A 26,678-nucleotide genomic window follows, 5' to 3' on the forward strand; every position below is an offset into this window, starting at 1 on the left:
GGAAACTTGAGGAGTTGGCTCTCTGCGGTCTGAAGCAAGGGTGTGGGTAGAAATCACCGCAGGCACTGATGATGGAGGGGCTGACGGAGCCGACTGTGGGGCAGACACTGGTTCTAGCACGCTCCGCATGACCTCGAAGGCACCCCTATCGGGCAAGGCCAGAGGTCCCTGCTCCGAAGAGACCAGGACCCCCCCCGGCACCGACAGGGATGGCTCCGAGGCCGATGTCGGAGCCGAACTCACCAGCGCCAAAGCACCGAGAGGAAGAGCGGGGTCAGACAAGGGTCCGATGCCACTCGCCCCCTTGGAGCCGATGAGGGAAGCTCGGCACCAAGATCCCTCCAAAGAGGAGATCGGAGCAGACAGAGCCAAAAGGGAAGGTATCGGATCTGACGCACCGACAGTCATGGCTCTGATGAGCCCCGGCTCCGAGCTCAAAGGAGTCGGAGGAGGAACAAATTGAGGCACAGAAATAGCCACTGACTGATGAGTCGGGCTATGAAGCATTTGGGCCAGCACCTCGGACTTGAGAAGTCTACTCACTACCCTTTGCAAATCGTGGTCAGATAGCCTGGAAGACCATGAGGAATGCGATCTATGGCTCCGCTCCGAAAGAAGAGGGAACCCTGGTGCCGAGTGAATGGAGCCGATGGAGGGAGACCTAGATCTTTTTCTTAAAGGTTGCTCCGATAAAAGTATCGGAGCCAACTGAGTCTTATCAGCCTCGGCTCCGGCCGGAGCCGAAGTAATAGTATGAGGCTTGGAAACATCAGCTCCAGCCGGAGACGATGTTGAAGCAGTTTTGATGCTTCCAGAGGACGGCTCTGAAGCTGGAGCCGACTGTCTGGAAGTCTTAGAAGGCTTCCCTGACGCAGACTGGGTCGGGGGACATTCAGGCTTTAATAAGTCACGCAAAATCAATTTATTTTTGCATTCCTGCAGGACTCTAGGGCTGAAACCATGGCACACAGCACATGAGTCCTGCAGGTGCAAAGGTCCCAGGCAATACACACAAGAAGTGTGACCATCTGTCAGAGACATTTTCTGACAGCACGAGTCACACTTCTTGAAGCCTGAGACCTTGGTGTCCTTACACATAGTAAAGGCCTAAGTAATAAAAACACTCACACACACACACACACACACACACACACACACACACACACACACACACACACACACACACACACACACACACACACACACACACAGGCCTTTAAGAAAATATAAAATTCCAGTCACACTAAAGGCCTAGGAGAAGTAGGGGAAGGGGCCTAAGGCCTAAAGTTAAAGGGGAATAAAGGGAGGGATTATGGGCAAAGAGGTGAATTGATTCAAGGAAAGGATAATAAAAACTAACAGTTATACTAAGAAAGTAATAAGGGTCTAAAGATTGTGAAAATAGAATAATTTTTCACTAACCTGCCAGAGCCGGTAGAAAAGCACCTCATCAGCTAAGCGGCAAACGAGATCAGAGTATTTACCGGCTAGCATTGTGGGATATAGGGGAGCCTTGAGCCGGTGGAATTAGCTCTCGAGCTTTAGTATTGGCCGAGTCGGAGCCGAGGATCAAGAATGAAGGCGAGATAGACAACTTAACATCAAGCCTTAACTTTCATCATCACCCATCAAAAACATTATTGAATGTATTATCCCTTTTGGAGTGTGTTTGCCTAAACATATCAGTCAACTTGAGACACCTCAAAGATTCCTAACTAAAAAAGACCAGTGGCTTCAAGATACTTCGTTATCTAGAAAGACTGCCTACTCTCTATGTGTACTCATTCTCTTATTGAACCCTCCACAGTGAACTGCATCTAGCCTTTCAAGCCATGAAAGATCTCACCCTCGATGACCTCTCATTCCTTCAAATAATAAATGTCTCCTCAAATACCCAGTTAAAAGGAAATAAAAAAAAAATGAGAAGAAGGTTCGGGGGGGATGGGGGGACTAAAACCAAGGTGAGATTTCCAGGGAAGCGCATAAAAGGGGGAGGAAGAAGAAAAGTACCTTTTAAAAAGGCCTTATACAACGTGGATGAAGCCAGAGAGAGAAGGAATTTTCCCCTATATGAAAACTGGAAATGACCACCAGTTGCACTTTCACCGTTGAAAAACTAGCCCTGTTACGAAAAATATATACCAGGAAGTCCAACACGGCAGGAACTGGGGCTGTAAAAAAATGTAAATTGTTCTGAAGAGTCCAAATGGAGAATCTCTTCGACTTACTATTGTACAATTTCCTAGTGGACACTTGTCCCACAATCAAAACTGAGGAAGAAAGCCCGGGAGTTTCAGCCCTCATTGGAAGTGTTGTAACCAAGTGGTTAGTTTCAGTTTCAGAAGATCTGGATGGGAGTGTCCCAAGGGATGGGACAACAGGGTCTGGAGAGACATCCAGAGTCCAAGGTAGACAAAATAGGTGAGACTATAGGAAGGGAAATCAGACTTGGGGCCAAAAGGGGGCAATGAAGATCACTTAGCACTTCAACCTCTGAGCTTTTTGCAGAAATTTGGGAATGAGGAGAAGAGGGAGATAGGCGTAAAGCACACCAGGGGGCAAACATGGACTAGAGCGTCTCTCAGTGACTGTCCGCGAGGAGGGATCAAGGCAAAAAACTCGCTGCACTTGGTATTGGAGGGAGATGCAAAAAGATCACAGCAAGGTTGACCCCCATCTCTGGAAGATCATATTTGCCACTGAAGGATTCAGGGACCACTCGTGAAGCATCAGAATGGTTCTGCTGAGCCTGTCCTCTAGAATGTTCGACTTCCCCAGAATGTGCGTTGCTATGAGAAAGCGGTTGGAAGAAATCAACCATTGCCACAACCTCATGGCCTCTCGACACAAAAGGTAAGACCTGGTTCCTCCTTGTTTGTGTATGTACCAGACCACTGACATGTTATCTGTCTGAATAGCAACAGTTCCCACCGGAAGAGAGGAATGAAGGACTTGCAACACAAGAAGCACCACTCTCATCTCCAGAACGTTTACATGCAGAATGTTCTCTAGGGCGGACCGAGTGCCTTTGACTGTTTGTCCCAGATAATGCCCCACCCTAGTTGGGACATGTCCGTGGTCACAATGGCTGTTGGAGAGGGAAGACTAAATGGGCGTTCCTGGAGAAGATCCTCGGACTGAATCTAGGAAAGGAGAGATTTTTTGCATGCTCACGAAATCCTGATTGGATAATTTAATGGGTAGAGCAAGAGAGACCATTGAACTGCTAAAGTCCATTGAAGTAAGATGCACTAACAGTACCAGGGAGATCATGCCCGCCAAAGCCCTTAGGACAAGACTTCCGGCAGGGGGGGGGGGGGTCCATTTACCTGCCTGGCATGGGCCTTCAAGGTGGAAATTCTGTCAGGAGATAGAAGAGCTAGAGAATGACATGTCCAGACAAGCTCCAATGAAGTCTATCACTTGGACCGGTTGAAGATGAGACTTTTTTAGGTTGATAGAAATGACCAAGGTCGAAGCTAGGTGGAATAAGAACTCTCTGGCTTGTAGAAGTCGATGCCTGGTGGGAGCAGATAGGAGCCAATCATCTAGGTATGGAAACACCTGGAATCCTTGCAGTCTCAGGTAACCTGCCATGATTGCCATGCATTTGGTGAACACCCTAGGGGCTGTGGTGAGACCAAAAGGCAGTACTCTGAACCGATAATGACTGGCTCCTAGCCTGAAGTAAAAGAACCTTCAGGAGCACCTGTTCACCCTGATGTGGTTGTATGTGGCATGAAGGTCTACAGAGCCCATCTCATCATCCTTCTGCAGGAAAAGCAGACTGGACTGTATCGTGACCATTTGGAACTTTGAGATGGCAACTAATTTGTTTAGAGTGGTGAGATCCAGTATGGGTTTTAGGTCCCCTGCTTTTTTGGGCGCTAAAAAGAATTTGGAGTAGATGACTGATCTAATCTGGTCTGGGGGGCACTCTGGATGATGCTACATAAAATTACCAAAAAAGGAAAGAAAGAAGACTGTCAGCTACAGAAAGCAATTTCTTTTAAAAATACTTAAAAGTAGACAAAAAAGACTCAATAACTCACTGAAAAAAACCTCAAGAAGCTCAAAGTGCGAGATACCCAATGCTAAGCAAAAGCGGCAAACAAGATCTGTGGGATTTGGAGAAGAGCATTATGGGTAGGGGAAGATCTCAGATGTCGGAGCCTGGAGCTTTGGTAAGAGGCAGAGTCGGATCAGAGTTGAGAGGGAGTGAAAATAAAATGAAGTGAGTCATAAGGTTGAGTTTTGAGAAAGAAGGGAAAAAAAGGATGGGGGAGCAGAAGTGATATAGAGGGAGTCAGGTGGGGTGAGAGCATGAGCATTTCCAGTGAGTACAGACATGGGAATGGAGCATGGTCGTGAAGGCGGAGTGGTTTTGGGTGATTTGAACGGAGGGGCAGATGAATTATATAGGTGAGCAAGGGAGAAATTGCCCAGGTGCACTTAAGGGTTTGTACACTTCAAGGAGGTTCTGGTTACTGGACCTGAGTAGTCGGTCAGGATGATGCAAGGCGAGTATGGAGGAGTGGGAAGGGCAGTTAGAGGGTTTGAAAATGAGTTTGTGAGCAGTTAACAGTTGAATTTAAGAGAGATAGTAGGGGAGTTCCAGCCAGTTCAAGGAGTGGAGTGCATCACAATGGTGGGAGAAGGATTTGGTCTTAGACTTAGAGACTTAAACTTAAGAGATTTTATTGAAGCAGGATAACAGTTTTGACTTTAGGCAGGACTGAAGGTTGGTGAGGAGAGCGGTCCATACAAGAGAGAGGGGATGAGGTAGGAAATAGATTGTATATGTTCAGAAGAGGGAGTGAGATAACGGCTGTGGCAATACAGCATTCCAAGCTTTTGGTGTGTTTTCTTAATACTAGTTTGTATACGAATGTCACACTTTAAATGTTCATCAATGATGACACCTAGAAGTTTTGTATGGAAGACTATTTCAATGGGAATCTTATTCTGATTGACTATGGAGAAGGAATTTTTATGGATAGAGGTGTTTTTAGATGAGGTAAAGATCATGATTTTGGTTTTAAATGCACTGAGAGCTAGGTGACTTTTCAGCATCCAAGACTCGGTACAAGAGAAGGCATCTTGTGTTAGCTGCATGAGTTTGGGAAGAGATTGAGTATAGCAAATTATGATGGAGTCATCTGCGTATTGGACAAGTTTGGCATTAGGAATGCACTGATGAAAATTATTAATGAAGATGTTAAAAGTAAGAGACCCAGTACTGAGCTTTGTGGAACTCCTGTTGGAGTGTGAAGGAAGAAAGAGGTACTATTGTTTCACTTGACGGCTTGCTGTCTATTAGAAAGGCAACTGGAAAACCAGTTAATAGAGGAGGGGGAGAGATTGAGAAGAGAGAGTTTGGACAAGAGAAGGTTGTGGGAAATAGTACCAAAGGCCTTTTATAAGTCTAGGAGAAGGGTAGGTACAATGTTGCCAGAGTCTCGGGCATGGTTGATGATGTCAAGGAAGGAGAGAAGGGCAGTGGTAGTACTATGTCCAGGTCTAAATCCATGTTGAGTTGGAGAAAGAAGTTGATTGCCTAGGAAGCAGGGAAGGAGTTGCAGGTGTATGCATTTTCAAAGAATTTTGAGATAGGGGACAGGATGGCTATAGAACGGACATTGGAAATTTCAGTATTGTTTCTTCCTTTGTGGAGGTGAATGAAGAATGCTTTCTTACAGAGGAGGGGTACATAGGATTCTTGGATTGAACGGTTGATAAGTATGGTAACGGGAAGGACTATGCCATCTGCAGCTAGCTAGAGAAAGTTACATGGAAGGTTGTCTGGGGTATGAGAGCATGGTTTTAGTTTTAGAAGTTTTTTCTGGTATGCAGAGAGGCGGGTTGTATGGTAAAGGGGGGAGATGAGTAGTGTTGATGTCAGTGGGACTAGAGAGGAGGGTGTGGGATGAGGGTGGAGTAGAAGTACTACTGGAGAATGATGTGGTGAGCTTGGCTATTGAATCAATAAAGAAAGAGTTGAATTGGGTAGCTAAGATATGACATGGAAAGTTAGGGTCAGGGCAGGGATCGTCTTTTTTGCTAGGAGAGAGGAGAGCAGATATACTGTCCCAAAAGTTTTTGGGGTTGGATCTATGATTGTTTTGAAGCTTGGAATAGTAGGACTTTCGGTCTAAAACAATTTGTTTTTTCACTTTATTACAGAGTTGTTTATGATGAATAAGGGTGTTAGGTGTTTTTATGGCAACGCTTCCATGACTTATCTCGGAGATGCATGAGTGTAATAGTTGTTTTAGTTAGTCAAGGGGTGGACTTGGTTTTAATTCTTTTAGTTCTTGGGGGAGTGAAGATATCTAGTAAGTTACTGAATGTAGTATTGAAGTATGTAACAGCATCATCAAGAGGGAAGATTTTTACAGGGTTCCAGTTCATATGTTTTAGTGAGTCAGAGGGTTGAATTTTTTTAGGGTACGAGTTGTGATGTAGTTGTGGTGAAGAGGGAGGGAGGATGGTGAGCGATGAGCAAAGGCAGGGAGATGATTGCTGAGGGAGGTGGGTAGGATGCCATTCTGGGAGTTGGGTTGAGAAACTAATATCCAGTTCAGAATATTACCAGAGTTATCTTTATTAAATCCGGTAGGAGAGGAAATTATTTGGGTGTAGTTGTATAGGTTTATATTCTGAGGTGATGTATGTGATTGAATCGAAGTCCAGTTTATATTTACATCATCTAGGAGTATAGTTTCATTGCGTATGTTGCATTAGAACCAAGAGAGGATATCTTCAAGAATGGGGATGTTATTTCCTGGTGGAATATAAAGAGCAGCTGTACATATATTTTTTATGGTTATTAATTTTTAGGAGAGCCAGGGTTAGTTCAGCTGTTGTGAACTGGGGTATAGGCTTGGTAAAGGCTGTCACCGTTAGGGAGGAGGAGAAAAGTAGGGCTACTCCACCACCTTTCTTTAGAGTTCTGTTATTTCTTAAGATCTTGCAGTTGGAAGGGGCTAACTTCGGAATCTTTTATGTGGGATTTTAGCCATGTTTCGGTGATAGAGAGAATGTCAGGGTGGCAATGGGATTGCCAGACATGAAGGGCAGGAAGTTTACTGCATAAACTTTGGGTGTTAATGGTAGCAAAAAGGAGAGGTTTATGGTGAGGGGGGGGGGGGTGAGGAAGACAAGTTAGGGTTAGAAGCATGGTTGTCTACAGGTCCAGGATTAGGATGTATGTTGCCAGAGAGGAGGACAGAGATTAGTTGGAGTAGGAGGGAGGCAAGGTATTTAGATTCTTTGGAGTTGGAGTTGAGAGCAGGGTAGCTGGAGAAGTATGGATTGTGAGGGACTGGGACAGGAAAAATCTTTCTAGTAAAGAGGAGAGTCATTAAAGTAATAGAGGTGAGGAGATATATAAGTTGGGAGGTGAGATTCTATTAAGGCATGTATTGAAGTTGTATGATATTGAGGGGAGTAAGAAAAGTCAGGTAGTCTGGTAAGATGGAGTAGGCAGCAGAGGAGGGAGGGTAGACAAATTAATGGTAGAGTATGTGTAGGTTTGATTTGCATGGTAGTGTAAGGTTACAGTAATCAGTGAGGATGTGCAGAGGGGAGAAGGACTTAGCAAAAGGCAAAGTGGTGTGTGGTCCTTGCTAGTAACAATAGGGGGAGGTAAGAATAGGTAAGGGGAGGGTACTGGGTAGTGAAAACAGGTGGGGTTGGTGGATGAGGAGGTGGGTGGAGATTGTCCAGATAGGCTGAATGCTACAGGTGGTGTGGTTTTGGGGTTATAAGTGTAGAGGCACTGAGGGCTGGTGGAAATTGGGAGCAGGGTAGGAGTGCGGAGTGAGCCTGAAGGGCGAACAGAGCGGGCAGAGCCGAGAAGGAAGGAGCCGAAGAGACCAACAAAAACAATCAGTGATAATCACTCTAAAGCACTCAAAGGTACTGACAAGTTCAGAGGTACATTACATATGAGTTAAGGTTTGCTCTAATTCAAGGATAATTGAACATGTGAGACAACTGTGCAAAAAACAATGGGAAAGGGCAACAGCCCTTACAGCTGCAGGGAGCAGGGAAAAAGTATTGAAAGTTACCTAACACAATGAGTGGGAATATACCACCACCTAGTGGCGTTCCTGAGAAAAGTAAAATATAGTATCTACTTATTACAAGTACTGAAATTGCTGGAGGGGAAAGAGTTGGGAAAAGGGACTGCTGCAGAACCTGCTAGTGTGCATGCAGTGGGTTAGGGAGGTAAGTTCTTCAGTATAAATGGAGCTCTAAAAGGGAGATACCCAAGAAAAAAATACCTGAGCGAGCTGAAAAAGGAAAAGTACTTTAACATAGAGGCATGGGAGAACTGGGAGAGGCAGTAATAGGACAGGCTGGAGAGATCCAGTTATATGTGATAAGTACAGCACAAAAAGGGGGAAAGACAGTTCAGAATGGAAATATGAGAGCAGTTCCAGGGAGAAATAAAAGAATTAGATGGAAGCAACACGGTTAAATGCAATTCAATAGGCAATGGGTGCATATGCAAAAATGAGTTGCTCTAGGAGAACTAACAGCAGCAGGTACTTATTCACTATACAGTCCACATATACAAATACAAATTCCTCTATAAGAACTGACAACAGCAGCTTATTCACTTTGCAGATAACAGATTGCAGCAGGAGCTAATGCATTTTACAGCCAGAGGTGACCACAGCACATAAGGCATTAGTGTAGAAAATATTCTGTATATCTCCCTTTGACCACACCAGTTGCAAGAGCTAGCCAGGAGAACAACATATTAAGTGACTGTTGGCACTGTGTTTAGATCCTGTATGTACTGGGGCTATTTGTATTTCTCAAACTTCTGGATGGAGATGAAGAATAGGAAACATCTGAGATACAAATCAATGTTTGTTCTGAACGTTTTTGACACAAGCAGTACTTCTTAGTTGTGTGTACATCATGAAAATTATTGCATTAGTAACACATAAATGAAGAGTGCCACCAGACATCCAACAGTAAGACAAATTTGCCACTGACATTTTGCATCTAAAAAAAGAAGTTATGTACTCACCACAACGTTCCATGTATGTAGTCCATCTTGCCGAACATTATTACGTGTGGGTTCGGAGCCGATCCTCGGCTCCGACTCGGCCGCTTTTAGAAAGCCTGAAAACTTCTGATTGGCTCGTGGCTAGGAGGTATCCCATGGTGCATGAGCACACTCCCCAGATCTTGTTTGCTGCTAGTCTATATAAGGAGAAAAGGCAGAAAGGAGAACAAAGGTTTGGAAGAATAAACCCTAATGAAAGTGTCCTTTATGATATAAACCACCGTAGAAAACTGTTTCCAGATCCTCCAGGAAGGGGACTGGTGGGTGGGTTCGTAATAACGTTCGGCGAGATGGACTACATACATGGAATGTTATGATGAGTACATAACTTCTTTATGTTATGTAGTCCTATCTCGCCTCCATTATTACGTGTGGGACAGCGTCCCTAGCATCTTGTATGGGTTGCTCACTGTAAAATACTCCTGAGCACTGTGGAACCAAATGAGGCCCTACCCCTGGAAGGTAGGTCCACTTTATAATGGGTAATGAAGGTATGAGGGGTAGCCCATGTTGCTGCTGCACATATATTATCAATAGGAGTCCTGGCATGAAAGGCAGCAGAAGAAGAAAATGATCTGGTAGAATGCGCTTTGACTTTAAGGGGTAACTCTCTTCCCTCAGAAGTATAAATGAAAGAGATGCAGTTAGAGATCCAGTTTGATAGTGTGACCTTAGAAACTGGCAAACCAATTCTTCTTTCAGCAAAGTAAATGAACAGCTGGTCTGATTTTCTAAATCCTTTAGTTCTGTGGATGTAGAAATGCAATTGCCTATGCACATCCAATTGGTGAAATCTATACTCTGCTTTACTGGTGTGATTGGGGAAGAATACTGGCAATTCGATAGTTTGATTCAAGTGAAAATGTGAGCAGACCTTGGGGATAAAGGAAGGACTCGTCCAGAGAGAGACCCTATCTTTGTGAAAAATTAAGTATGGAGGTTTAACTGGTAGGGCTTGCAGTTTGGAAACTCGTCTGGCTGAAGTTATCGCTACCAGAAAAAGAGTCTTCCACGACAGAAATTTTAATTGACAGCTATGGGCTGGTTCAAAAGGTGGCAAAGTTTAGAAAGGACTAGATTTAGATCCCAGGGAGGAATGGGATCTTGAACAGGAGGTCTTAACATTATAGAACCTTTGAGAAAGGTCTTGCAAAGTTTGTGGGACATAAGGTTAGAATCATTTCCCACATGAAAATTAGATATTGCTGCTAGCTGAACTCTGAGTGTAGCAGCTGCTGATCCCTGGTGAAAAAGTTCAGATAGGAATGAGCTGTAAATGGATTAACCTTTCTGTTATCTGCCCATATAGAAAATCTCTTCCATTTACTGTTATACAATTTTCTAGTCAAGGGCTTATGAGAAGAGGTAATGATATGGGTTACAGCTGGAGACAGATCGTGAAGCCTGACTAATGCTGGAACTGGAGCAGCCATGCTGTCAGTTTGAGAGTGTGTATACAGGGATTAAGAGAACCTGACATGTGTGTCAAGAGGTCTGGTACTGGGTCCAGAGTCCATGGATAGTCTAACAGGTGAGGCCCGAGGAAAGGGAACCAAATCTGAAGAGGCCAGTAAGGCATGATGAGGATCATCTTGCTTCCCAACAACATTGCTTTCTGTATAAAGTTGGGAATGAGTGGAAAAGGAGGAAATGCATAAAGAAGTCCCGGGGGCCAATCGTGGACGAGTGCATCTCTCAGAGACTCTCCTGGAGGGGAAATGAGGGAGAAAAAGGTGCTGCATTTGGCGTTAATGGAGGGTGGTAAGGAGATCGCAGCAGGGTTGTCCCCATTTGTGGAAGATCTGACGGGCTACTTTCTGGATCAAAGACCATTCGAGAGGTAACAAAATTGCTCTGCTTAGCTTGTCTGCTATCATGTTGGATGTCCCCGGGATGTGCATTGCAATGAGAAAACGTTGGGAAGAAATTGCCCAGTTCCAAACTCGCAGGGATTCTCGACATAAGAGGTAAGATCTGGTTCCTCTTTGCTTGTTTAAATACCATACCACCGACATGTTGTCTGTCTGGATAGCTATCATCCCCAGAGGGAGAAAGTCGTGAAGTGCTTGCAACACTAGAAGCACTGCTCTCATCTCTAGGACACTGATATGCACATGGGCCTCATGATCTTGCCATGTGCCTTGGACAGTCCTGCCTAGATAATGCCCCCCATCCTGAGAGGCATCAGTGGTCACAGTGGCAATGGATTGGCGCTGTAAAAAGGGAGTCCCTGTGGTAAAGTGACCTGGCTGAATCCACCAATGCAGATCCTTTTTGCAAGAATCTGTAATTAGTATCTGGTGATGGAGGGGCAACTGCTAAAAAGGCCACTGGGATGACAAGAGCCATTGGAGTATTCACATATGTAGTCTTGCTAATGGTACCAATGTTGTAGTCGACGCCATTGTTCCAAGAAGTTGTAACACCACCTTCATTTTGACTCTTTGAAGGGAAAGTATCCTGTAAATCTGCTGTGAAAGATTTTGTATTTTGCCTCTTGGTAGTCTGGCAATCATAGAGACCATGTCTATGTTTGCTCCTATAAAGGTTATAGATTGAGCGGGCAAAGTTAAGGATTTTTCCCAATTTATAGAGACTCCCAAATGGGAATAGAGCTTGATTGTGGAGTCTCTGGATTTAACTAGAAGATGCCTGGTGGTGGCGGTCAGGAGCCAATCGTCCAGGTATGGAAAAACTTGGATTCCCTGACGCCTCAGATGGGCTGTCACCACTGCCATGCATTTTGTGAACACCCGGGGGGCTGTGGTGAGACCAAAAGGCAGCGCCCGAAACTGGTAATGATTGGCTCCCAGCCGGAAGCGTAGAAAACTCCTTGACACTTTGTCCATCTTGATGTGGTAATTGGCATCTTGGATATCTATTGAACACATCCAATTTTCTTTCCCTAACAGAGGGAGTATGGATTGTAAAGTGACCGTTCGGAACTTGGACTTCTTTACATACTCGTTTAACCTGCTGATGTCTAAAAATGGGTCTCCAGTCTCCTGTTCTTTTTGGAACTAAAAAGAATCTGGAGTATGTTCCGAATCCTGTCTGGTCTGCCAGGACCTTTTGGATGACTCTTTTTAACAGCGGCTTTTCTATCTCTACAGCTGCTTGATCCCTGTGACTGGGTGGTACATCTGGGATCCTTTTGGGAGGGCGTGGTGGAAGGGAAAAGGGTGATAATGTCTTGTACCCACTTGTCTCGGGTGATATTTAGCCAGGCTTCTGGGTACAAAGACAGGCAACCCCAACCGGCTCCAGAGACGCACAGTCGGGTCCCACATCAGGAACGCTGATAGGGACGGTCACGAAAAGAATCATGACCTCCCTGATTTTGTGGACCTCCCCTGCCTCTAGGGTGACGTCTGCCATTTGTTCCGCCTCCCCTGCCTCTGAAGGAGGAATCACCCTGTGTATCCTGGAAAGATCTCTGTGATTTCTTGAACATTTTACCACTCTTCTGACCTTTAGGGTAAGGTCTAGAAGGGACGGTAAAACGGACTCTCATGGCAGATAGTGTCTTTCCTTCCTGTTCACACCTGGTGAGGGTATTTTTCACCTTGGGTCGAAAAAGAGAGGATCCATCTACGGGAGCATTGGTGAATGTAGACTTGAAAGGTTCAGCAAAATTGCATAGATGCATCCAGGAGTGTCTCCTTAAGGAGACTCCTGAACCCGCCGCCCTACTCGCACCATCAGCTGAGTATGAGATCAGCCTCATAAGAGGAGTTAACAATGGATGTTAAGGTAGCCAACTGAGTAGATACTGTAGATGGGACTCCTTCACTAGAGGTACCTTGAAGAGTATCTCCTAACTCCTTCAGGAGATCTCTCTGAAGTCTCGTGAAGTGTGATAGATAATTCAGCGGAGTGTAAAAGCAGCTGAAGAGAAGATACGCTTCCCGTATCTATCGATCGTTCGGGATTCCTTAATGGGCAGATGGATAGAAATCGTCTCTGCTAGCTCCTTCTTAGTGGCTGCTGCCACCACCATGGCACCTACAGGCAAGCCCTTGGATAAAAATTCTTTGTCTTTAGGGGCGGAAAGAAACTTGTTCGGCCTCCTGGGGACCAGTTCCACAGCATCAGGAGTCTGCCATGCTTTCTGACAAGATCCAGTAACTCATCAAATGGGGGAGACACCCATGAAGCTGAGGGTTGAGACTCGAAAGCCATCAGGTACACCGAGTCCTCATCAGACGGGGTAACAGTGGGCCAGCCGCCTCTCTGCCTGAGGATCTCCAAGATGTCTGCAAATGAGACATCTAAACAGGACCACGTAGGAGACCCCTCTGACTCATCAAGGTCAGTGTCAGATGTGAGAGACTCATCAGGGGAGTCTACATGCTTCCTCTTACATGATCTCTTCAGAGGGGACTACTCAGCGGGGTTCTCTGGGGAGGCCTCAGAAGATTGGGGGCCACCCAAGTGGGGGCCCTGAGGCTGTGGGTCTCTGCCATCCAGGGGAAGAGAAGATGCTGAGACTGCAGTCAGCACTTCAGGGAGTATAGCATCGGTACTTCTACGTGGGGCATATGAGCTATCCAGCATGCTCCTCATTTTCATGAAGACCAACTCCTCTGGCTCCGAAAGACACCTTGGTTCTGAAGAAACCGGAGGTGCCGATGGCTCCAGAAGGATCGGCTCCGAGAACGATGTAGGGTCAGAGCTCACTCGGGCCGATGCACCAAGAGGGAGACTCTGCACAGAAGAACATTGGTTCCAAGTGTCCCCATCGGGGCATGCCGAGGAGCTTCGGACCCTAGACACTTCAGACAGCGCAGAGAGCGGAACTCAGCTCTGAGACAACCACACAAGGTGCTGGAACCAAAGACTCCACTGTAGTCGGTACCAGCAATTTCGGCTCCAAAGGCCCAATCTGGGTTGGAGGAGGAATGAAAGCAGGATAGGTCGAAGGAGTCGGCTCTGAGAACGAGTGGGTCGGAGCCGATAAAAATTTTGACAAGGCTGACGACTTGAGAAGTCTGAGCACCATTCTCTCGATGTCTTCTTTAGATAGACTCCTGGAGAAAATGGAGGTCAGTGTGGGTGACCTTGTTCTCTGTAATATCGGCGATTTAAGGGTAGGCGAGACCGGTGGAATATCCAGTGACCGGCTCCGAAGAGGGATGCTAGTGATCGGCACCGAAACACTTGCTACCGATACTGCAGGGTCTACGTCCAAAATCTCAATCGACTCCAAAGACTGTGGAGCCGAAGAGAAAGATACCAACTCCGCTTTTTGTAAATTCTGTGGTGGTTCAGAGGCAGAAGTTGGAGCCGGAGAAGGCCGTTTTGAAGTTTTGCCCTTATCCTTCCTAGAAGACTGCGACTTACGAGAGGAAGAAGAACTGGCTAGGTCTTCTTCAAAGGAAGGTTTCAACAGACCTTTTAAAATATGTTTATTCTTCCATTCCTGGAGCACTCCGGGGCTAAAAGAATGGCAGAAAAGGCAGGTCTCTTGCAGATGTATGGCCCCTAAGCAATATACACAAACGTTATGTCCATCAGTGATGGACATTTTTTGTGAACACTTAATGCACTTCTTAAAGCCTGACGGTTTGTGTTCCTTAGATTCCTTATTCATATTGACAGCAAAGGAAGGCCAACACACTGACACAACAAGAGATCCTCTAACTTAAACAGATCTAGCCCTATCACACTCTAAGAACAGAAAAAAGGTGGGAAGAGCTAGGTCCTCTAACTTAAACGGACCTAGAGTGAGGAACAAAAAAGGGACGAAACTAGAACCTCTAACTTAAATGGTCTAGCAAAAAAAAAGCAAAAACACACACTCACGGGATACCATACGCGAACAAGCAATAGGCCCAGAAAATACAATATACGATAACCAAGTCAAATCCGGATGAAGTCACAAAACATGACTATCAGTAATAAGTTATGATAGAAAACTCTCTATAGGCAATAAATTCCTGAAAAGGAAGTAAAAGTAACAAAAAAGGTATCACTTAGCCACGGCCAACCAAGAAAGCTTCCAAGCTTCCAACTGAAGACGTGGCAAACGAGATCTGGGGAGTGTGCTCATGCACCATGGGATACCTCCTAGCCACAAGCCAATCAGAAGTTTTCAGGCTTTCTAAAAGCGGCAGAGTCGGATCCGAGGATCGGCTCCGAACCCACACGTATTAATGGAGGCAAGATAGGACTACATAACATCATACAGTTTCTAAAATTATGAGTGTTCAGGAATATTAATTAAAACTTGTGCATCATCTACACAGTGCAAGGATGTTTTGTAAGGCACTAGTGGAAAACTGACAAGATAAATAACTTCTGCTGCTGATACTAGACTAGACAGCTATACCACTTCGGGCATATTCATAATGAGCTGCAGCAAAACTGGGAAACACACACACATTTTTACACTAAAAAAATTAAATACAAAATAGTATTATCTCAAACTTCTGAAAACAGAACATTACAGTCTCCTCAAGAAGACTGCTACGTTATACTTTTTTTTGTCGCAGTTATGGTTTCTGAAACACAAGCATTTATTTAAAGCATGTCTTCTGAACATGATTTATGCAAAAATCTTTCAGGACTATAAGCCATCTCCATAGCAGACAAGGACAAAGCCCTAGTAATGTCCAGTCACCAGAAACCCTGTTTCTAATTTCAACAATGAGAAGGGGGCAAAGAAATTAATTAGCAGTTGGAGGTCTTGTTCAGTAAACAATAAAATTCTAAATAGAAAAAAATTGAAAAATAAAACATTTTAGGGAACCGTAAAAAAAAAAACGTTTATATATTATAGTAAAAAAACAGAACCGACTTTTCTGATAATGTTGGATATGTTGTTTGGGCGGCATCCTTTAATTAATTAAAGAGATGAAATTACACACTGTAGCTAGACGCAGTCTTTTAAACCTCCCCCCCCAAGAAAATTATTCTTACCTTAACCAGCCTCTTCAAGTGCACAGAAGACAGCAATGGTATGAATGCCTTAACTGTAATGGAGTCTGGATTACAAACATCTGTATAACAGTGGTATAGGACAGCAGGAATCTGCCACACCTGGCAGTAACTCAAAACTAAACAGTGGGGAAACATAAACAGAAAAATGTCACAGACATTTCCATGGCTAATTTTTAAACATGCTTTAAAAGAAACAACTCACAATAATAAACTTAATAACTTTGCTGTAATTGCAAGCATAATGCTAAGTATTATCAAAGTATAGTAATAGTAATATCTGTACCAGCAGTGATATGACTGTATATTCTCAACTTGATAGAGACTAATCATTATAATCTCTTCAGTTAAGTTCTACCTCATTGCGGGTTAAGCTTTTTAGACAAAATAAAAATAAATATTCTGTACTACAATAAAAGGAAGTCAGAATATACAATTCAAGCTGGAAAAAAAAGAAGTTATGTTCTTAAAAGAAGTTATGTTATACCATAACGTTCCATTTGTGTTGTTGATCTTCATTCATTCATTACTGATGGGTGTCGGTTCTGTCCTTGGAACCGAGTCAGCCATTATAACAAGCTCACGCCAGCCAAAAAACAATTGAGCTAAGTCTTACTGATAGGGCCCCTCTCTATATTACCTCAGATTGAGTTTGCCCGTAACAAAGAAAGAAAGAAAGTGGAAGCTTTATCTGAGCAACATCCCTATCATAGGCTAGGACCATATCCGAACCTCCAGGACTCTTTCGAAGGGGGATGGTGGGTAGGTTGTAATGAATGAATGAAAATCTACAACACAGATAAAACATTATGGTAAGAACATAACTTCTTTATCTGATGTTGTTAACCTTCATTCATTCCTTACTGATGGGACAGAGTCCCTAACTACTTTGTTTCCTGGGAGGCCCTATGAAAGCATATTCCTGAGTACCACTGAACCAAAGGAAGCTCTCTCACTGGAAACCATATCCAATTTGTAATGAGTGATAAAAGTATGACAAGTAGATCATGTCGCTGCTGCACAAATGTCATCCATAGAGGCTCTTGCATGGAAAGCAACAGACGCTGCAACTGATCTTGTGGAATGTGTTTGACTTTAGATAGTAATGAGGCTTTGTTCTGTCAGTAAATGAAGCACATACAGTCTCTTAACCATTTAGACAATGTAACTTTCAAAACAGGTCACCCCATTCTTTGTCCTGAGAATGACATGAATAACTGGTCAGATTTTCGTAATGACTTAGTTCTGTCTAGATAAAAACGCAATTGCCAATACACGTCAAGCAAATGTAGTGCATATTCTCCTTTGTTAGAAAATTTTGGAAAGAAAATTGGTAGATTTATGGTTTGATTAATAGTCAAGTCTGAAATAACTTTGGGTAAAAAGGAGGGGTTAGTCCGGAGTGATACTCTGTCCTTATGGAACACTTTGTAAGGACGTTTTGTGCACAAAGCTTGCAACTCTGAAATTTGTCTTGCTGAGGTAATGGCCACCAAGAACAAAGTCTTCCAGGATAAAAACTTCAGATCGCAGTTGGCAGCAGATTCAAAGAGAGGACGAGTCAAGGATTGTAGAACTAAAGTTAAATTCCAGGGCTCGATCGGTGGTTTGAAGGGAGGCCTACTGTGTCTAACTCATTTCAAAAATGTTTTACAGACACGGTGTGAAATCAAGGAAGAGTCCTTGAAACCATTATGAAAATTGGAGACTAATGCCAAATGTACTAGAATAGTTGATGCTGCAGCTCCTGAATGGAGAAGGTTAGATAAGTAATCTAGCACTGTAGAAAGTGGGGCCAAAAAAGGATCAACTCCATTTTTACGAGACCAAAAAATGAATCTTTTCCACTTACTTAGATAAAGTTTCCTGGTGGATGGTTTATGGGAAGCCAGAAGAATGTGGCGTACAGGGAAGGACAGGTTGTTTTGCCTGGCAATTACTGGAAGTGGAGGTGCCAAGCTGTCAGCCTAAGGTTCAATATGTTCAGATGAATCAACCCCTGTGAGTGCGACAGCAGTTCCGGAGTTGGATCCAGAATCCACGGTTGATGTACCAGGTGAGGCCAAAGAAAGTGAAGCCAAATTTGTTGGGGCCAGTAGGGTGCAATGAAGATTACTTTGCTTTTCAACTGAAGTGCTTTCTTCAAAAATTATGGGATCAGAGGAAGGGGAGGGTATGCATAAAGAAGTCTCGTGGGCCAATCATGCACCAGAGCATCCCTCGGGGTCTCCCCCTGTGGTGGAACTAGGGCAAAGTAGCTACTGTATTTGTGATTTGCAGGGGGATGCAAAGAGATCGCAGCAAGGCTGGCCCCAGCGACTGAAGATCTCCGCTACGACAAGATTGAGGGACCACTCATGAGGCAGGAGAATGCATCTGGTCAATTTGTCTGCAATTACGTTGGAATCCCTAGGAATGTGCGTTGCTAACAGGAAGCAGTTGGAAGCCATCGCCCATTGCCAAATTCTCAGGGCCTCTCAACACAATGGGTAGGACTTGGTTCCTCCTTGTTTGTTGATGTACCAGACTACTGACATGTTGTCGGAATGGATGGCAATCATTCCTGAAGGGAGAACAGGTTGAAATGCTTGCAACGCTAGAAGCATTACCCTCAGTTCTAGAACACTGATATGCAGGTTGGTCTCCAAGGTTGACCAAGTGCCTTGGACTGTCCTTCCCCTGAAAATGCCCCCCTCCCACCAATCAGAGAGATGTCCGTGGTCACTATGGCTATGGGCTGAGAGGGGGAGAAAGGGCAACTCCACTGGTGCTCTTCTGGCTTCATCCACCAAATTAAATCTTGTTTGCACCAATTTGTGATCTTGATTTGAAAAGACATAGGATGAGTCAAAGGGGACCACTGGGTTAGTAAAAGCCACTGCAGTAGTCTCATGTGTAGTCTTGCCCAGTGGAAAAAGAAGTTATGTCTTACCGTAACATGTTCCATCTGTGTTGTTGATCTTCATCCATTCATCATTGATGGGTTCAGTTCCAAGCCCTCGGAACTGAGTTGGCCTCATACCAAAGCTCACGCCAGCCAAAACCCTCGAGCTAAGATTTCACCCATAATCCCCTTCACCCTGTTACCTCAGATCAAGTTTGCCCTAGCAAGTAAAGCAGAAGCTGCCTCCGAGCAAAAACCTTAGCCCAGGAAATGGACCCAAAGATCGCCCAGGAGCCTCTAGGAGGGAGAAGGAGGGTGGGGCGTGATGGATGAAAACCAACAACAAAGATGGAACGTTATGGTAAGACATAACTTCTTTATCTGATGTTAATCTTCATTCCATTCATCACTGATGGGACAGAGTTCCCAACTACCTTGTATCCATGGGTGGCCCTAAGGAAGAACATTCCTGAGCACCACTGAACTAAAGGACACCCTTCCCCTGGAGACTAGATCCAGTTTGTAACGAGTGATAAAGGTTTGGGAGGAAGCCCACGTAGCTGTTGCACAGATGTTGTCCATTGAAGCTCTGGAGTGGAATGCCACAGAAGATGACATTGATCTGGTAGAATGAACCCTGATGTTTGGCGGGACAAATTTCCTTTGTAGGTTATAGATGAAGGTTATAGTCTCAGAGCCATTTGGATAGAGTCACTTTAGAGAATGACTTTCCCATTTTTGGACCAGAAAAGGAAATAAATAATTGGTCAGATTTCCTGATTGCCCTTGTTCTGTCTAAGTAAAACTTCAATTGTCTGTGAATAGCCAATAAATGTAAACAATACTCTCTTGTTGAAAAAAATTAGAAAGAACACAGGTGAATCAATAGTTTAATTAATGGAGAACTCGGAAATTACTTTGGGCAGGAAGGAAGGATTGGTCCAAAGTGATACTCTCTCCTTATGAAAAATCAGAAAGGAACGCTTGATACAAAGAGCTTGAAGTTCAGAAATGCATCTAGCTGAAGTAATAGTCACTAGAAACAGGGATTTCCAGGAGAGAAACTTGATATCACATGTGGCTGTCGACTCGAAGGGAGACAGTGTCAAGGACTGCAAGATAAGGGTGAGGCTCCGGGGTTCAGTGGGTTATTTAGTGGAGGTCTCGAATGATAGATTCCTTTCAAAAAGTTTCTGCTCAGACGATGAGAAATTAAAGAGGAATCCCCAAAACTATTATGAAAATTCAAAATGGCAGCTAAATGGATACGAATAGTAGAAGCTGCGGCACCCTCCTCAAAAAATTTGGATAGATACTGGAGTACTGCAGATGTGGTAGCAGAAATGAGATCCAAGTTTCCTTGTCTAGACCAAATCGGAATTTTTTTCAATTTGTCAGCATAAAGTTTTCTGGTGGATGGTTTATGCGAAACCAGAATAATATCACATACTGGAGAGGAGAGATTACAATGCCTGGCAACCATTGGAAGTGGAAAAGCTGAGCTGTTAGCTTGAGGCTGCAAAAATTCGGGTGGCTCAGCCCTTGAGGGTGATATCAGATCTGGAGTTGGATCCATAATCCATGGACTGCAAAGGAGATGAGGCCAGAGAAAGGGGAACCACACCTGTCGAGGCCAAAAAGGGGCTAGGAGGATCATTTTGCTTTTCAACTGGAAGAACTAGAGGGATCAGAGGAATGGGAGGATAAGCATACACAAGTCCCGTAGGCCAATCATGGATAAGTGCGTCCCTTGGGGGGTCCCCCTGCAGGGTAATTAGGGCAAAGTAATTGCTGCACTTGTGGTTGGACAGGGGAGGCAAACAGGACGCAGCAAAGCTGGCCCCAATGGCTGAAGATCTTCGCCGCTAGGCTGGGGTTGAGGGACCACTTGTTAGGCAGGAGAATGCACCTGCTCAACTTGTCTGCGATCACATTGGAAATCCTCAAGATATGCGTTGCTATTAGAAAGCGGTTGGAAGCTATCGGCCATTGCCACACTCTCATGGCTTCTCAGCATAGGGGATAGGACTTAGTTCCCCCCATTTACTGATGTATCAAACTACTGACATATTGTCCGATTGGATAGCAACTGTTCCCGAAGGAAGGGCAGTCTGAAATGCTTGCAATGCTAAAAACAATGCCCTCAATTCCAAAACATTTATGTGCAGACTGGCCTCTAGATTGGACCATGTGCCTTGGACAGTCATTCCCTGATAATGGCCCCCCCACCCTATCAGAGAAGCGTCTTTTGTCGCAATGGCACTGGGCTGAGGGGAATGGAAAGGCCGGCTCCAAAGTGCTGTGTCTGGCTTCATCCACCAAGAAAGATCCAGTTTGCACTGATCTGTTATATGAATCTGGTAAGACAACGGTTGACGGTTCGGATACCATTGGGTCAACAGAAGCCACTGTAGGAGTCTCAGCTGCTATCTTGCTAGGGGGGCTATAGATATAGATGCTGCCATCGACCCCAGCAACTGTATAACCTGTTGAGCCAGGACCAATCTGTGGCAGAGTATCACTCGGAGCTGTATCCTTAATCTTTGAATCCTGTGATCCAGGAGAGAAATCAAGCATGAGCAGGTACTGAACGTTACCCCTACAAAGTCCAGGGTCTGGGTCAGAGTTAGATTGGACTTTTCTCAGTTTATAAATAATCCCAGGCGATGTGCCCAAGAGAGGGTGTAATGCGAGGCTGTTACCAGTAGATGCTTGGTGGGGGTGGTTGAGGAGCCAGTCGTCCAGATATGTTAATACCCAGAACTCTTGTAGTCTGGCACTGCTGCCATGCATTTGGTGAACACTCTGGGGGCTGTAGAGAGTCCAAAGAGCAGGGCACGGAATTGGTAATGATTGGCTCCCAGCCAGAAGCGAAGGAACCTTCTGGAGCGGTTGTCCATTTTGATGTGGTAATATCCATCTCAACGGTCTATTGAGCACATCTAATCGCCTTCCTCCAGAAACGGGACAATGGACTGAACCGTGACCATCCAGAATTTTTTCTGGCTGACGGACTTGTTTAAACAGCTGAGGTCCAAAACTGGCCTCCAATCCCCTGTCTTTTTTGGCACCAAAAAGAACCTTGAGTAGAATCCGGAGCCTATCTGGTCTGGTGGGACTTCCTGGATGACTCTTTTTAAGTACAGCTGTTCTATTTGAAGAGCTGCCTCTTCCCTTAGACTGGGTGGAATGTCTGAGATTCGCTTTGGAGGTTTTGGGTAGAGTCGAAGGAGATTAGGTAACCTCTGGATATTATCTTCTGCACCCAAGAGTCATTGGTAATAGATAGCCAGGCAGTGGGGTGCAGAGAAAGGCCTCCCCCGACTGCTTCCAGAGGAAAGCAATCAGGCTGCACTTCAGGAGCGCTGATAAAGCTGCCCAGAGAAGGAATCCCTGGAACCCTGATTATGCGGACCCCCTCTGCCTCCGTAGGGGCGTCTTCCAGAGGAGTTGTCCCCTCTGCCTCTGGGGGTAAACTCGCCATGTGTGCCACGAAAAGAACCCTGAGACTTTTTGTGCCACAATTTCCCACTTCTCTGGTTCCTGGAAAAAGGATGCTAAGGAGTTGAGAAATGTACACCAACCACAGACCGAGTCTTGCCAACCTGCTCACACCTGGCTAATGTGTCCTTCACTTTGGGGCAAAATAGGGAAGACGCTTCCACTGGAGTGTTAAGGAAGGAAGACTTAAAAGGATCCGCGAAGTCACACAGTCACATCCAGGCATGACGTCTCATAACTACGCCTGAACCCGCAGCTCTAGCTGCCCCTTTGGTTGCATGTGAAATCAACCTCATGGACAAATTAGAAATCAATTCCAGGGTCGCTAGCTGTGAGGCTACCTTGTCATTAACCTCATCAGACACCTTTCCTGACCTAGTACCAGAGATTTCAGAGAAGAGGTCTCTCTGGAGTCTGGTGAAATGTGCCAGGTAGTTCAAAAACCGAACAGCAAAGGTCGATGAAGCAAAAACTCGCTTCCCCAGTCTGTCCACTGCTCAGGACTCCCTGTTAGGTGGATGAACAGTATGGCTCTCTTCAGCAAGCTCTTTATTGGTGGCTACCGCCACCACCATAACATCTACCGGTAAACCCTTAGACCAATGAGGAAGTTCTTCAGGAGGAGGGAGGATCGTGTCTGGTCTCTTGGAGATTGCTTCAGCCGTGTCAGGGTTTTTCCAGGCTCGCTGCACCACAAGCTGAACTAACATCTTCAGGCGAGATCACCTAGGAGGTAGATGGTCCAGCATGAAAGGCCTGCAGGAAAACAGATTTCACCGAAGAAGGATTTTTGGGCTTCCCAATCACCCCTCTGTTTCAAGTTCTCCAGGATGTCTCCAAAGGAGACATCATCAGGGGGTGATCGTGGGGACCCTTCCCCTTCATCGTAATCCGTATCCTCGATGAGGGACTCCTCAGGGGAGTCCACGTGCTTCCTCTTGCATGATTTCTTCCTAGGAACCTCCTCAGTGGGAGATTCTGGGGAGGACCCAGAACTTGGGGCACCCTGTAATAGGGTCTCCTGCGGCTCCCATGCTCGATCAGGGATGGTGGTCTGTGACAACTGCAGCACAGGGGGGAAAACATGGGAATTCTGATGCTGAAGGCTTGTTCACAATGGCAAGAGCCCTCTCCATCACCTGGAAAGCAGGGCCGCCCAAAGAGGGATGGGAGCCCTGAACCGAGAAGGACAACCTCTGAAGTGGGGTCACACCCCGCTCCATTAAGCTCATTCCCAGAAGTGGAGCCTCAAGCTGGATAGGTACCGAGAGGATTCCCAGAGCTGTGGACGGCACCATAGAAAAAGCTGGCACCAAACTCAAAACCGAGGAAACCACAGCCCAATCTCGGGCCTGAGGGAGACCCAATTCCAATGTAACCGAAGGCCAAAGGGTCAACTCCGGGGCCGAAATGAGGTCTACTATTGGCACTGAAGCAGAGGGTGCCGAGAGAGGCATCGGTGCTGAGGGCTTTGTAACCTGCAAGGAGGATGAAGGAGGAGAGTAAGATGGAGTCTGTGAAACAGAAAACCCAAGTCCTAGAAGGGATTGGGTTTAGAGTCAGAAGGAATCCCCCTGGCAGTCAGCAGCTGGTCCACAAGACATACAATTTCGAGTTCAGAGAGGCTTCTGGTGGATCTAGTGGATATCCCCGATGGGGACACTGGACGCTCTAAGAAGGGACTGTAAAAGCCTGTCCCAAGAAGGAGTCCACAGACGGGAGTATCTGGTCCGAGCTTGTGTGTCTAAAGGCACCACCATCTCCATTTTTGAGACGAGGGGAGTGGCAGTGTCATATTGAGTTTTAGGAGCCGTGGATGGGCTCGGAGTCATAATCAGTGTCAAGGTCAATAATTTTGCATCAGTCACATTTGATGCCATAGACTATGTCAGCGTCAACACTAGAGAAATAGATGGTATGGAAAATGGTACCGTAGCGAAGGCTTCTGCGCCAGTGCAGATAGTTTAGGCATCTTCAGTTTTGGCAGTCTTTCCTTCTCACCAGAGGGTAAGGAGGGAACGGAGTGGGGCCTCTTTTTTTCTTTCTTTGGAGGGATTGAACCCTCAGACGCAGAGAGAGCCTCTGAGAAGGGCAAGTTGAGAAGGCCCTTCAAAATCAATTTGTTTTTACGTTCGTTCATGGTACGAGAACTAAACTCCGCAAAAAAGGAGCAAGGGGGTTGTACCGAGAGGTGAGGCGCACCTAAACAATGAACATAGTCATCATGGAGGGCACTGTTAGGCATTTTTCTCCTACATTTCAGGCATTGCTTGAAACCCGAAGTACCCTTTTTATCAGACATGTTAACACCAACAAAATCACAAAACACGATGAGAAAAAACAACTAGGCACACAACTATAGTAAGTCAGAGATAGAGAAAAGGAAAAGATACCAACGATGGTAAAGGGGAAATACCACAGTGGGTAGAGAGAATGAGGAGTACCTGCAATGGTACGAAGATTACCAGCAGGTAACTGACAGGAAAAAGGGAAAGTATGACTTACAGAAAGACAGATAAAGAGGTAATACACTATGAAGAAACAAATTACTCTTTAGGTATGACAGTAATATCAAAAATTCTGAATATTCCAACAACTACAACTGACTTAGCCGAGAGCTGGCTTGAATGCGGCTTTGTGGCAATGCAGCAAACGAGGTCTGAGATAACAGGGAGAGAGGGGGATTATGGATAAAATTTTAGCTCGAGAGCTTTTGGCTGGCGCGAGCTTTTGTATGAGGCCGACTCGGTTTTGAGGGCTCAGAACAGAAACGATCAGTGATGAATGCAATGAAGATTAACAACATCAGATCTATTGTTATCGAAGCTGCCATTGACCCTAGTAGTTGGAGGATTGCCCAAGCGGAGCTTTGTCCTGACAGAGTATCACCTGGAGTTTAGATCGGAGTCTTTCCAGCCTGTGGAGTGGGAGGGAGACTAGGCAAGACTGAGTATCGAAATTTGCTCCTATGAAGGAATCAGGTTGCATTTGTCCTTACTTACTGTTATCCCTAAGTGTTCCAGTAGTTCTAAAGTGTAGTGAGTGGCTGAAACCAGTATACGCTTGGTTGGGACGGTGAGAAGACAATAGTTTAAGTATGGAAACACCCGGAATCCTTGCAGTCTCAAGTGAGCTGTTACCACTGCCATGCATTTGGTGAAGACTCTGGGGGCCGTACAGAGACTAAAGGGCAGTGCTCGGAATTGGTAGTGATTGGCTTCCAGCTAGAAGTGGAGGAATCTTCTGGAGCGTTTGTCCACTTTTATGTGGTAATACGTGTCCTGAAGATCTACTGAGCACATCCAATCATCTTTCTCCAGAAAAGGAAGTATAGACTGAACTGTAATCATCCAGAATTTCGTTTGTTTGACAAATTTGTTTAGGATGCTGAGGTCCAGAATTGGCCTCCAGTACCCTGTCTTTTATGGCACTAAAAAGAACCTTGAGTAAACTCTAGATCCTATCTGGTCTGGTGGCACTATATGGATTATCCGTTTTTGAAACAGCTTTTGGATTTCTTGAGCTGCTACTTACCTTTGACTGGGTGGAACGTCGGAAATATGTGTCAACTGACTTGAGTAAAGCTCGAAAGGAATGTGGTAACCTCTGGCAATTATTGTCTGCATCCAAATATCTGTGGTTATCGTTTGCCAGGCAAGGTGGTGTAGAGAATGTTGTCCCCAGATTGCTTCCAGAAGTAAGGAATCGGGCAGCTCTTCAGGAGTGCTAATAGGGTTGTCCAGAGAAGGAATCTCTGGATCCCTGATTATGCAGACCCCGCTCTGCCTCTGAAGGGGAGTCTTCCAGTTGAGTTCCCCACTCTGCTCTGATGTGGTGTGAAAACTCGCCACGTGTGTTGAAAAAGGACCCTGGGATTTCTTGTACCACATTTTCCCACTCCTCTGATTCCTGGAATAGGATCATTGGGGGGTGGAAAAACGTACGCCTACTGCAGACAAGGTCTTACCATCCTTTTCACACCTGGCTAAAGAGACTTTTACCTTAGGGCCAAAAAGGCAAGAAGAAGAAGGAAGGAAGGAAGGAAGGAAGATTTAAAGGGATCCGCAAAATCACAAAGGCGCATCCACGAGTGACTTCTTGTGACAATGGCTGCACCATGTGCTCTAGCTGCCCCCTCGGCAGAATGAGAAATCAACTGCATGGAGGAGTTAGAAATAGATTCCAGGGTGGCAAGCTGTGAGGCAAATTTGTCACGTATCCTATCCGCAACTGCACTGGCCAGGGTTTCTGAGAGTTCTGAGATTAGAT

At 45.3% G+C, this 26,678-nt stretch overlaps 1 protein-coding gene across 1 annotated transcript in view; it reads right to left on the minus strand.

Annotated features, from left to right (window-relative positions):
- The window catches only part of PSMG1 (proteasome assembly chaperone 1), a 551,386-nt gene that overhangs the window by 83,120 nt on the left and 441,588 nt on the right, over positions 1-26,678 (minus strand). The window contains exon 6 of the mRNA XM_044071460.1: positions 16,007-16,143. Coding sequence (XP_043927395.1) covers positions 16,007-16,143 — 137 coding nt within the window. The remainder of the gene's footprint in view (positions 1-16,006; positions 16,144-26,678) is intronic.

This window comes from Protopterus annectens, chromosome 5.part0 (genome assembly GCF_019279795.1).
Source record: "Protopterus annectens isolate FY-2018-M chromosome 5.part0, PAN1.0, whole genome shotgun sequence".
NCBI lineage: Eukaryota > Metazoa > Chordata > Ceratodontiformes > Protopteridae > Protopterus > Protopterus annectens.